At 48.2% G+C, this 12,686-nt stretch overlaps 6 protein-coding genes across 6 annotated transcripts in view; 4 read left to right on the forward strand and 2 right to left on the reverse strand.

Annotated features, from left to right (window-relative positions):
• Positions 1 to 293: 293 nt before the first annotated feature.
• CNBI2050 (hypothetical protein) lies at positions 294 to 677 on the forward strand (the record flags this gene model as incomplete). The annotated part of the gene is made up of 1 exon (XM_768498.1): positions 294 to 677. The coding sequence occupies one exon, from the start codon at positions 294 to 296 to the stop codon at positions 675 to 677; it is 384 nt and encodes a 127-aa protein (XP_773591.1).
• Positions 678 to 1,852: 1,175 nt separating this feature from the next.
• Positions 1,853 to 2,897, forward strand: CNBI2060 (hypothetical protein; the record flags this gene model as incomplete). Its single annotated transcript, XM_768499.1, has 6 exons — positions 1,853 to 2,029; positions 2,094 to 2,183; positions 2,278 to 2,365; positions 2,429 to 2,637; positions 2,699 to 2,755; positions 2,808 to 2,897. The coding sequence occupies 6 exons, from the start codon at positions 1,853 to 1,855 to the stop codon at positions 2,895 to 2,897; spliced, it is 711 nt and encodes a 236-aa protein (XP_773592.1).
• Positions 2,898 to 3,803: 906 nt separating this feature from the next.
• On the forward strand, positions 3,804 to 7,179 carry CNBI2070 (hypothetical protein; the record flags this gene model as incomplete). The annotated part of the gene is made up of 10 exons (XM_768500.1): positions 3,804 to 4,492; positions 4,544 to 4,705; positions 4,766 to 5,354; positions 5,409 to 5,712; positions 5,764 to 5,870; positions 5,928 to 6,050; positions 6,116 to 6,233; positions 6,288 to 6,607; positions 6,666 to 6,950; positions 7,018 to 7,179. 10 exons carry the CDS (start codon positions 3,804 to 3,806, stop codon positions 7,177 to 7,179), a joined length of 2,859 nt encoding a protein of 952 aa, XP_773593.1.
• Positions 7,180 to 7,444: 265 nt separating this feature from the next.
• Positions 7,445 to 8,170, reverse strand: CNBI2080 (hypothetical protein; the record flags this gene model as incomplete). The annotated part of the gene is made up of 5 exons (XM_768501.1): positions 7,445 to 7,556; positions 7,625 to 7,711; positions 7,837 to 7,958; positions 8,067 to 8,088; positions 8,142 to 8,170. 5 exons carry the CDS (start codon positions 8,168 to 8,170, stop codon positions 7,445 to 7,447), a joined length of 372 nt encoding a protein of 123 aa, XP_773594.1.
• An 883-nt stretch (positions 8,171 to 9,053) lies between these two features.
• On the reverse strand, positions 9,054 to 10,559 carry CNBI2090 (hypothetical protein; the record flags this gene model as incomplete). Its single annotated transcript, XM_768502.1, has 1 exon — positions 9,054 to 10,559. The coding sequence occupies one exon, from the start codon at positions 10,557 to 10,559 to the stop codon at positions 9,054 to 9,056; it is 1,506 nt and encodes a 501-aa protein (XP_773595.1).
• A 2,014-nt stretch (positions 10,560 to 12,573) lies between these two features.
• The window catches only part of CNBI2100 (hypothetical protein), a gene marked incomplete at both ends in the record, with an annotated part of 2,554 nt that continues 2,441 nt past the window's right edge, over positions 12,574 to 12,686 (forward strand). The window contains one exon of the mRNA XM_768503.1: positions 12,574 to 12,686. This exon is cut by the window's right edge and continues 480 nt beyond it. Within this exon, the coding sequence (XP_773596.1) occupies positions 12,574 to 12,686 (113 nt within the window).

A 12,686-nucleotide genomic window follows, 5' to 3' on the forward strand; every position in this document is an offset into this window, starting at 1 on the left:
CTCTCCATTATTCGCATTGATCAAAAATCGCGTCGATATCCCAGCTGCATTCTTATCAACATGACGATTTCTCAGCTTCCCCAGGTACTCTTTCCTCCTCGATACTCTTCGACAGTTCTCCCTCCTTCTCGATACTCTTCGGCAGCCCTCCCTCTTCGTTTACTCGCGCCAAGGGGGGCACGTTCAACTTTCGTGTCTCACTTTCACATCGTCCCGAGGGCAAAATATTGGGAATTGCCGGCATGCACGGTATCGAAGAATCCGCTCTTGTAAGACAAGCAAAGGCGTTTGATATGAGAGTGTTGTATTACAACAGACAAATGAAAGCTTGGCTTAGTAGAAAGAAAAAAGATATTGTAACTGAGTATTTAAGCTGTTTGGTTGAGCTTCTCGACTTGATGTCGTTCAGCGTCCCTGTGGAAACGGTCACTAACAAGCATCTCATCTTCTCTGATTCTGCTTTTTTTCGCCACGATGGAACATCTGCCGTTCTAATGATGACTGCCCGAGGCCCTAGCATTGTCGATGAGGCTGCGCTTGTACGCCCTCTTCAACTCGACAAGGTCACTGGGTTTGGGCTTGAGGTGTATGACGATGAGGCCAAACATTTCCCGAGAGTTAGCTCGGATCATCCCTGCACATTTTGCTTGCCACAAGTGAAAACAGTGACAAGTTGAGACGCAAGCAAACCGAGATGGAGGCCATTGCTTGAGGAATCTGAAGTACGATAATATGAAAAATGGAAAGTTCGAGTTTACTGGACTAGAACAGACTTGCTTATGAGCATAGGCGAATGAAGCGTTAATAACAGCCACCCTGTCGTGAATGCAAGCAAACAAACGGAGAAGTCTGAAGGGCATTAATAAATGGCATTCTGAATGTTGCTTTGCAGGTGATAAGAAGCCAATTATACGCCGCACCTTGATTATTGTAGGGGAATCATAATATAGCACAAGTAGGTGTAGTATATTGACTCCCTGTCAAGTAATAAAATTCGAGAACATACATGAGAAGATATAGATGGATCAATGATAAATGAATCATCTCGAATGTCTCTATTCGTCCGACGAACAAATAAATGAGAAGGCACAACAGCGAATTTATGAGACACCTCCAGCAGTAGCGAGCAGTAATGACTCGTTCTGTTTTTCAGTTTCCAGCGACTCGGAAAACTGAAGAACAGAAGTAAGCTCAGAGTTCTTGAGCAAAGAAACCTCGGAAAAAGGGTGACTGACCTGGTTACATGTGTTCTTGTTGGGGAGTACCGGCGGATTGCGGGGAATGCAAACGGCATTCCGTTTCTCCGTATCGGCATGAGAAGGATCCGCCTATGGGAAACGCCCTTTAGTGCAGTAGGCACGAGTGCGTGTTAGCGTGGGCCGGCTCATGCCGCTCTTGGTTTCAAGGGCCAGGAACATTCCGCAGGCACGTAAATTAAAACGAGGCAATCGAGGTTGGCCGTTGGGGTTTTTTTTTGGGTCATTGGCCGATAAAGCCTATAAATCTGTTGACAGCTTTTGTCGCTGCGTCTTCTTTTTCAGCACATCCAGCTCTCCGCTCCCAGCCACCTTTCCCGGCCCCCGTTCCTTCCGACCAACCATCTCTACCGCACGCGGTGCATATATCCACAATACCCCGCTCCGCGAGCCTTCGTTGCCCGCTATCCACCGCGAAAATACCCACATCACACGTCAGAGCCATCTCTCCCATTACACAGTCGCTATATAGAACTCGACTGGCCTCCCACAGAGCCCACTTTTCATTCAGCACACTTCCCAGACCCACATTCGGTCTCCTTCAGCTTCCCACCATTTGTTCCTCCAGATCTATAAACACCACCAGCATCGCCAACATGCCTTTCCACGCCGAACCCCTCAAGCCCTCCGAGGAGATTGACATGGATCTTGGGCACTCTGTGGCTGCCCAGAAGTTCAAGGAGATTAGGGAAGTCCTCGAAGGCAACAGGTACTGGGCCAGAAAAGTCACTTCTGAGGAGCCCGAGTTCATGGCCGAGCAGGTCATGGGTCAGGTGAGCAGTTCCTGTCTCTGGAACGTTCGAAGCACATCGTAAAAGCTAATTCATGATAATGCAGGCGCCCAACTTTCTTTGGATCGGATGCGCCGACTCTCGAGTTCCAGAGGTTACAATCATGGCTCGTAAACCCGGAGACGTGTTTGTCCAGGTATGTTTCTACCCTCCCGACTTTCGGTCATCGTTGCCTGTGCACAAGATGCGCTGCGAAATGAAGGGGCTAACAAAAGCTTGGTTGCCTGTAGAGGAACGTTGCCAACCAGTTCAAGCCCGAGGACGACTCTTCCCAGGCTCTTCTCAACTACGCCATCATGAACGTTGGTGTCACTCACGGTAAGAATCTTCCGCCCCTATGGTATTGCCAAGTCTCTATAGACTGACTTGGGACGCCATTAGTCATGGTTGTTGGTCACACCGGTTGCGGTGGCTGTATTGCTGCGTTTGACCAGCCTATCCCGACTGTGGAAAACCCCGGCGCGACTCCTTTGGTGCGATATCTCGAACCCATCATCAGGCTGAAGCATTCTTTACCCGAGGGAAGCGATGTGAACGACTTGATCAAGGAGAACGTCAAGATGGCCGTAAAGAACGTTGTTGACAGCCCTGTAAGCTTGCCCCTCATTGATTAGGGCTATGGATCACTCATAGCAAATGTAGACTATTCAGGAAGCTTGGGAAAAGGCCAGGAAGGGCGAGTTCCGAGAAGTTTTTGTCCACGGCTGGGTGAGTTGCATTCTGTGACTATGGCATGGCCCATTGACTGATGCCCATATAGCTCTATGACCTTTCTACCGGCAACATTGTTGACCTCAACGTCACCCAGGGTCCTCATCCTTTCGTTGACGACCGAGTGCCTCGAACGTAGATAGGAGTAGTTGTAGAAGTAGAGGATCATACTGATTATTATGGGTGTATCAATAGATAGGAATTACAGGCTACAGCATAGATGAGATGGAGGTTTCTTTCGTTATCATTTATCAGTATGTGAATAGAATAGAATGCATACAACGCATATATTGCTTTGATGTGTGACGTGTGGCTAGATGAGAGTGGTGCCTGAAGGATTTTTGTTACATTCCCCCTGGAACTGTCAACAAATGTTCTTATACCCTATTGTTCCTTCCTTCCTTCCTCCGCATAAATAGACACATGCCGCCGTCATATCCATAGCTTCCCTCTCGCCGTCCGTCGTCCGCCATCCGCCAAACTGCGACGCCCACAAAGCCTCACTTCGCTCCGGGCACGACCCGGGGGCACACGCGCCTCCTCCAGGCCGACTATATTACAGAGCAGCCACGCCTTGTATTCACCATTTCACAAGGCCACTTGCAAATCCCCCGTCAAATATCTGTCTGCGCGTGCTTGGCTTCCAACGACGGGTGGGGATCGCCAGTTCACCTCTAGGAATCGCGCGTTTCACATCTCGTCGGCAGATCGTGCTCAACCTTTGCCAGACTGGAATTTCTCTACCAGCCATCGTTGGCCATCACCTCCGCCACCTTCTCAACCTTGGGCAACACCTGTACCCAGGAAAACGGATGAATTTACACCGACTACTCGTTTAGCACCAGCTTTTCGCACGCCACGTTTTCGCAACAGTCCAGATTTCGAAAATCAACCGAAGCAAGCAGCAAATGTACTACCCACAAGGACTGAAACCCAAGTCAGTGACGCAGAGCTTCAGCAGCTTTCTGTTGCTGCTGACGATCAGCATTTTGGCGATGTCTTTGCTGAGGAGGTCTCTCCTAATTTCCATCTGGAAAATCTGAAGATGGGAAAACTAGACGAGATTAAGGGCTGGGTTGATGCCGATTATACCCCACCAGATGAGAATATCAGCTGGGATGAGGCTCTAAACATACCATTATCCCCAGCTCCGCCAATGGAAGAATTTCCCGACTTCTTTGCCGCTCCCCATCATCTACCCAGGAAGAGAGAAATCACTCCGCCCGTCTTCAATTTTACAATCGAAAGTGATACATCATCAGTTGATGATACGGCTCTTACGTCAAATATTCCTGCTATGCCTCTCGCAGCGGATGGATACCCGCTTGACGGCAACACTCGATTCGATTGGCGTGCTCGCGCGCTTGGTCAACTGAGGCGTCCACTCCCCCCACACCTCCGACCCCGTAACCGTCATTGGATGTTCGCTAAACAACCTCGTAGATACCAACCGGTTGTGACCAAGCTTCCGAGTGATCATCCTTTATCCATTGCTTTGGAGCGATACCGGAGACACTTCAGTCAGCTTCTCAAAGCAGAACTACAAGAAGAAGCCAGGCTATTCAATCAAAGGCTGGAAGAGTGGAGTACAGAAAAACTTGTCAAGGCTGGCTACACACTTGTCAACGTAAGAGGAGATGAAGTTTCCCAGAAGCATAATTCTCAGGGAGAACGGTCCTTTATATATTCGTTCGTCAGAGGAAAGGGTACCATGATTGACGCTGCAAAGTTTACGTGAGTCCTTTCAGCGGTAGTGATTGTGAGTGGTGCTAAAGTCAAGGAAAGGTTCGGCCAGTATGTCATGCTCTCAAGAACTCATCCTTTCCAAGATGCTGTCAAAGACGACGAATCCAGACCTATTCTAGCTACCGTGAACTCCAAGACCAAGGGAGTCGTCCAGGTATTGAGTCCTGTGCCCATACCAGATATACGTCAAGGTGTATGGCGGTGAGTGTCCCTGAGCTAAGGCTCGTAAAGAAACTGAAAGCTGATGAGAACCGATTGCAGGCTTGATATTGGCCACTCAGACTATGTGTATAGGAAACAGCTTGAGGCGATGAGCTTTCTGAACAACAATCCTCTTGAACAAGACGTGTCTGATTATGTCGAGGACTCTTTCGAATCCTATCCCCAGTTCCCACTTGATATGCCCAAGAAAAATCCTTTGGTGGTCTCTACACCCTCGTCAGCTGCTCCGTCAAACCAAGCTATTCTCAAAGGCACCAGTCTTCGAGAGACTCTATTAAGGGCCTTCTCGAAAGATTTTTGCCCTCCTGTCCCATCAGCATCATCCCCCAGTGACTCTTCGTCTCCTATTTCAAATGCCAAGTCCGATGGTTTTGTTTCAAACGCCCACGCTTTATCACCGACAGATCTCGATGCCATCCCAAAACCTCATCTAGCCTCTGGCACCGGCGAAACCAAAAAGAGTGGTATTTTGAACAGAAATACGTTGATAAGAAGTTGGGCGGAGAGACATCGTTCTGAGCGAGAGACCCCTGTGGAAGTTGAGGGTGATCCCTATGTCCCTTTGAACCGGACTCAGTTGCGGGCCATGGGAATGATGTTGAGCGAGGCATTATCTCTAGTCCAAGGCGTAAGTTATATCGTCTCAGACCCTCACAGAATCTAAGTAACTGACAAGCATTAGCCTCCCGGTACGGGCAAGACTCGTGTCATCGTCGAAACTATCAAGCTCCTCAAGCATCATTTCCAGATTCCCCATCCTATTCTTGTTTGCGCCCATACCAACGTCGCTGTCGACAATCTTTTAGCAGGTATGGTAAAACATGGAGTCAAGGCCATTAGAACAGGAATGGCCGAAAGAGTCCCTACCGATCTGAAGCAGTATACCTTGGGGATTAAAATGGAAAGCCACCCCATGTGGACCTGTGTGCAGACCATGACTGAGAAAACTAAAAGACTCAAGGATGAAATCTTCAGATTGGATTTTGGTATGTTCAAGTAATCTAACAGACTGAATGATAGCTGATAATTTTGTTCAGGTAATCCAGAACGACAGCAGAAATCCTCGGAGTTGAAAAAAATTTGGAGACAGATTTGGGGTATACAACAAAGTATAACCCGGGAGCTGCTCCTCGATGCCGACGTGGTATGTTTCTCTAGCTTAATTGCCTGACAGCCGGAAGCGACACTCATACTGCACCAGGTTTGCACGACTTGCATATCGGCCATATCAGCCAACCTCAACAGTATCGACTTCCCCATAGTTTTTTTAGATGAAGCGAGTATGGCAACCGAACCCTTGACTCTCTTACCCCTGATGAAAGGTGTAAGTTTTTATTTTATTTTTACAACTGCCCCAATGCAAGTCTTGTCTAATGAGAGTCTCTTCAGTCATCCCATGTAGCCATTATCGGTGATCATAAGCAACTTCCTCCAGTTATTGTGTCTCAGGATGCGCATGCCGGAGGATTGTCGACCAGCTTGTTTGAAAGGCTGATCCATGAAAAAAGTCAGTCAATCACCGTTGGAATGGAATGGCTCTTGTCTGACAGTTGAATGGTAGACGTCCCTTCTATAATGCTTGACACACAGTATCGAATGCACCCCTCCCTCGCCGCCTTTTCTTCCAAAACCTTCTACTCCTCCTTACTCAAAAATGGCACGCCCGCATCAGAAAGGCCTCCTCCCGAGACAGCTTTCCTCATTCCGGAAGATCCAATTCCTGATCCGTCTACGGGCGAGTTGAGGTTGTCGGGGGAGAAGACCAATTTGACCTTTCTGAATCACAGTCATCTTGAAAGCCCTGTTTTACAGAGTATGGCCAACGAGGGAGAAGCGGAAATTATCGTAGACGTTGTAACTGATCTCCTCCACAAGAACCCCGTAAGTGCAACAAAATCAAATATTGTGACCACTTTGACTGATGGCATTTTAACTTTAGGATTTGAAAGGTTCTCAAATTGGTATCATCGCTCCTTATCTTGGTCAGATCAAAGTTCTTTCAGAAACCCTTTTCGCCTCGGAGACCCAAGATTCTCTCAAAAGAATCCTTGGAGATGAACGAACGGAAGAAATTCAAGATGTGGAAATTAAGACTGTTGACGGCTTTGAAGGGAGAGAGAAAGAAGTAATCATTTTTAGTACTGTTAGATCGAATGCCGGTGGGTATATCGGCTTTTTGGGTGATTGGAGGCGAGTCAATGTTGGACTGACAAGAGCCAGACGAGTGAGTGTATCTCATGTTGTAATGTTTTAGCCCGATTGGCACTGACAAGTGATACTCGACTTGTCAGGCACTTATTATGGTCGGAAATAAGGAGACTCTTAAGAGGGCCAAGATGGGCAAGATAGTGGCTGAAAATCTGCCTCAGGGTGGGACGAGGGTGTGGCAAGATCTCATGGCGTACTTAGAAGAAGGGGGTATGATTTTAGATACTGATCAAGGGGTTGATTAACGTTGTCATCAATTAGATATATTAAACTTCTGTAAATCAGCATAGGATCCGTAAAAGAACCCATAAACTACTGTAATCTCCAGATGCAGATAACTATAGTTCTATTATTGCATGCTACGATCATTGTCTATACAACATGGGTCCCAAGATTATCACCCTCCTCCAAATACTATGCCGTCATCGTGAAACTAACTAGATAGCTCAAGAATTGACCCTTTCTGGCAACACACCATGATGCATGATGCAGCCTATATATCACCAAATCTTATCGGTGTCTGACAGTAGGATCTCGGAAAAGATGTTTACAGTTGGTGCAATAGTAGAAAAGAGTCATATTTGTTGTGATACGACGACCCTGATCTTGGAAGAAAACAGCACTACAGATTGGCAATTAGTTGCGGTACAAGATAATGGTGCGGGGCCAACATTAAACGGCACGACATACCCATGATGATGACAAGCGGGGCACTCAATGGCCGAACGTTGAAGGGTGGGATCCGTGTCCAGATCCTTCGTTTCTCCGGGTTGTTCTCTGAAAGCATTCACTAAATTAGCAACCTCCCGTTATACTACATGCAATGATTTGTACGGCAGCGACAGGATAAACCTGTGTTCGCTTGACGCATATGCTCCAGATACACAACGAAGGTGACTCACCTGGCGACCGTTAAGAGATCATGCTTGTACACACATCCCGCCATTCCAGGTTCTACTGTAGCATTTTCTGTATAGTTGCAATTCCGGCACTGATAGAGGAGAACTTTGGCGTTGTTATCGGACTGAAGTGATATTAGTCAGCGTGCGGTTCTGACTTGCAAACAAGAACCAGTCCGTTGAATCGTCCTCAACTGGCAAATGTGGATAAAAAGATCATCTAAATGACATACTTTGGGGTAAAGAAGGTTGTTGCTGATATATATCAGCATAGAGTTCGAAATAGGAGAAGGAGAGAGGATGCTTACCATTCGCCACAGAACTTAAGAGTTGGCATGGTTCTCCACGATAGTTGCGCTATATGACTGGGTCTGTAGCTGGATGGATTGCTAATTGTGTATATCGAATATTAATTGAAGGCACGCGAATAAATGAGCGTGTAATGAGAAGGCTGCAATAGTGCAACACTGTAGATGTTGATTATCGAGAGAAGGAAAGTAGAGCAGCAAACGAAAGTGTGTTCGCTGAATAGATACAAGCAACATCTGTGTGTTTACGTAATATCGATAAGTCATGGAGAAGACTCAGGTCACTCAGCCACCCACCCACGTAAGGTTCGAACCGTTCGACACAAGCCCCCCTCGACGGACATTGACTGTCTGACGAGGCATGAAGGAGGTCCGAGGAGCGGAGGAGCGGCTTGTCACAGATAGGACTTCGCGAGGTGACGGACGGATTTTAGCCGTCTTCGACCATTTTCAAGGTAAGCAAACAACGACCACTGTTTATGCATACGGAGGTAACAAGAAGACATAACAATTCACAAGATGATACTGCAGAATCAGACCTTTCTTCCACAGATGTATAGCAGGCTTTTATATAGGCCTGTTCCATGTATACAGTCACAAATTTCGTGTTCATTCCCTTTTTCGTCCGTCCGTCCTAGAGTATCGTAGTATAATAAGGCTTCAAGAGCATACTCGGCTCCCGCTTGCTCAAATCACTCCTTTTAAAGCATCTATTGACTGAGATTTAACATTCACATCATAAAAAACATGCATTAAACTCCGGCCACAGATGAATGCCAGCGGAACGCCATTCTCTATATTCAGAAGTAAATAACTCCGCTTTTAAATCAATTCTATGTCTCGACAATTACCTCCTCTTTCAATTCTATGTCTTTACTGTCAAAGGACAACGATGCCACAGTTTTACCTTTATCATGAGGGCGGGTACATTGAAAAGTTCATGGGTTGAGAGAAGTTCCATCCCTTGGCGACGACATCTTGGGACTCGAGGTGACACCCTTGTCCGCCTGATCCCAATCGCAGGTCGATGGGATTGACTGTAAACGGGTTATCACTAATTATGGGGTTAATTTGGGAAGGATATTCTGTTGACTGGCTAGTCCCTTTCTCGTCTGTAGATCCCCATTTCCCCTCACCGCCCTTATTCGCCGACATATTATCCTCAGCAATCATCCCACCATACATGGCCGGAGGTTGCATTGCCAAGCCTGGTTCTGCGGATGTACCAATATGAGGCTGTTGTGCGTATAATTGCTGGCTATCGTAGCCCAAACTCGTCTGCTGACCATGGTAAGACGATAAAGAGACAGGGGCCGTATTTGTGTGTCCCAAAAACTGGTTGACCCACGTTGCTGGATCAGGGGCGGGATACGTTTCCAATTGAGATGCGCCCGTGTATGGGACTGTATAATCTCCAGATCCGACACCATCGCTCAAATCTGGCCCTGATGACGTTGTTATCTTTTGATCAGAAGGATTCATCCGGATCTGTTGATCAAAGACTGGTTGCACATCTCCGACAGTGCTTGGAGGTACAACAGGTCGAGATGGTTGAGGATCGCCCACAGGTGGGTCAGGCAAAAATGACTGTACCGTCGAGGCTACCGGCATTGAAGAGATAGGATGAGAGCTCGAGTCGTCAGGCATAACACTTTCGCAGCCTGCGACTGCGGCGGCTGGAGTCTGGGACGATGAACTCATTTGTGACGGGGTGTCGGAAGATATATGCCCTTGCATTGGATCTTGCTGAGTATGTCTTCTCTGCCCAGCTTCAAAAGACTGATATATCTCCTCCATCTTTTCAGCCGAAACGGTCTGCTTTTCAGTAAGGTGGTTTGTTTCGTTATAGCCTGTCACAGTCGGCAGCCCTTCCTGGCCAAGCGGGAGGGTTGAGGAAGGTATAACAGGATTTGCAGTTTGCCAGAGCTCTTGTATTCTTCCCTCATGCTCAGACGATTTTCGATCATTCGGCCAAGAGCTGTCAATGCAAGTGGTACGTTCGATCCCGTCTCTCTGCGACGGCTTTTTTGTGGGCTCCCCATTGTACTCTGTCCCCGAACTTCGAAGTTCTTCTTTCCCCCCGCGACAGCTGGCCGACTGCCGATCTGCTGGTTGTTGCGCGACTGCTGAGCCTGTTTGTTTTTCAAGTGGCAGAGATTGGCAAAAAAAACCATATGTCGGTTGTGAAGGTTGCAAAGACGGAGAGAAGTGAGGAAACTGCGCGTACGGCTGAGAGGCAGGAATATTGCGTCCTGATCGCGAAGACCTCGCTGGAACTTGTGAACCTCGAGGTGGCAGGGGACGTGCGGGCGTTACCGGGGGCAGTGAAGAGATTACAGATTTTCTGAAGGCACTATGCGCTCTTGGTTCGCGTTTTCGATTTCTGGGCGGTCTGCTCGGTGCAGATTGAGGATGCATCGGGCCAACAGCAGACAGGGACGCCCGGGGGTCTGTCCAGCTCGTATGAGTAATGGCTACCGTCTGTTGTGCTGGATATTACTCACTGAACCTTCTAATCACATTTTCTGCAGGTTGTTCGCTTTGCACAGCAGCTACATTTGATGGCTGCACCATCCCCCCAGGACCTCGGTAATCGCTTTTGAGGAGAGACCATAGATGATATGCTTGTTGATTGGATGGATCCTGAGGCGACTCAGAAGGATGAACTTGACCTTGTTCAGATGGCCATGAATGGGAAAAAGATGGATCAGCCGTAGCATGCACAGGCGGAAGTTCGCTTCCGAAAAGATGTGGCGGCTGTGACTGCACGGACTGGTAATCCGCAGAGCGGCCTGATGTGACTTGAGACGCTATGACCGTCTGATCTGCACCAAAGCCGAGAAGATGAGGGTCAAAAGCTGATGGGGCCGAAGCGGCTTGAGGATGTTGCACATGTATGGATCCCGTCGGTGCCCACGTCTGCTGTGGTGTGGAAGGCATGGAGGCTGAGGAACCAATGGGGGGTTGTGACACCGGCCTATGGATAGATGTCCAAGAAGAGTGTCTGGTATGAGCCTGCTGTGGCCTTTCACCGGTCTGCATGATAGCGACAGGCATAAGAGTTGAATGAGGCTCCATTATATGTGAAAGTGCAGTCTGTTGCAAAGTTGAAATGGGGTCCATAAAATGTCGTTGGAGATTTCTGCTCTCCGTGCCAAGATATTTAGGCGTTGAAGGGTCATTTGGAAGGACTGTTGCACGAGATACTGGTCCGTATGTAAGAGGAAATACGCTTGGTAAGGTGGCGCAAGTCCACCATGGCTTAGCAGGAGGGAACGGCCGATGAAACCGGAGAATAATTTTGTCTCTGTTTGTCCAATCCGGTTCTTATTATCATCCTCGAGAGGGAGGAAGGAATCCTACATTGCTGCGAATAAGGTTCATATGCATGGGCTTGTTGCTGAGGATAGCGATACTAATGACCTTGCGAATCGGAAGCTGACGCGTGTGAAAGTATTTGATGGATCTACGGATCTGAAGACAGGTACGTCGTTTTGCCATAGTAACTGCTTGGGGCAGAGCAATGGTGATGTGGCTCTGTTTGTTGATAAGGTTGATGGGAAGAGTCGGAGCTGGATTCGGTGTTTTTTGGCTTGGTCCAGATGTCGTATTTAGAATGATGCGTCGACTTTTGATGTATTGGCGGCGGGAGTTCCTCTTGAGATATATGCTGTTGACTTCAAGATCTCAGAATTGGAGGATGATAGGCTCGGTATGATCCGTGATAGCTTGGTCCACTTAAGCCCTTGCGTGCTTGTTGACTATGTTGACTGAACTGGTGGTTCCGATGATGGGTTCCGTTGTGGCCGATCCGTCTGTGGAAGAGGAGTTTGCCGGGAATGCCGATATTGCGATTCCTCAAACTGATATGATGCCAGATTAGCTATTTATAAAGGTGGGACTTTCAGGGGGGATGTGGCTGGCTGGTTCGGTTTACTGGTTTTGTGGGTTGGCAACAACTGGGTATGGCGTCTGGAATCGCCGGCCTGTCGTTTTGAAGTGAGGTAAGAGGGAATATCAGAACGTATATACAGCAAAAGGACTCGCCCCTTTCAAGGATTGAAACAGGCATCGAGACATACGCCTGTCAGTATGTCAAGTGACAAGGCCTGGATGGCCGTTGGTTCAGTAAAGACTGGAGAGCACAGAGGAAATGTTACATAATAGTTACGTTAGGAACGAAAATGGGGCGTGGCGCTTGTGAAATAGGCTCGAGAGTGTGGCGTTGCAATGACCGAGCCTAACCTATCTATCGCGGCTTTGTTAATAATGTCGAGGGCGGCGATCAGCCGGAAGAGCGGGAAGGAGAGAAAGGATCTGCAACATCTTGTGGTGGAGTACATGGCTGACGGGCTGAACACTTTCGACACGCACAGAGATCAGGACAACACCGCCTCCTCCCCCACCTCCACACAACGGCCCCCTGCCTGCGATGCCGCTCAACTTGCCCTTCTCCTCCCCCCTCAAGCTCCCCCTCCCCCGCAGGTTCATCATCCTCATCCTCTCAGCCTCCATCCTCATCCTCTTCCTCCACACCTTTGCACC

Source organism: Cryptococcus neoformans, chromosome 9, assembly GCF_000149385.1.
Source record: "Cryptococcus neoformans var. neoformans B-3501A chromosome 9, whole genome shotgun sequence".
NCBI classification, from domain to species: Eukaryota; Fungi; Basidiomycota; class Tremellomycetes; order Tremellales; family Cryptococcaceae; genus Cryptococcus; species Cryptococcus deneoformans.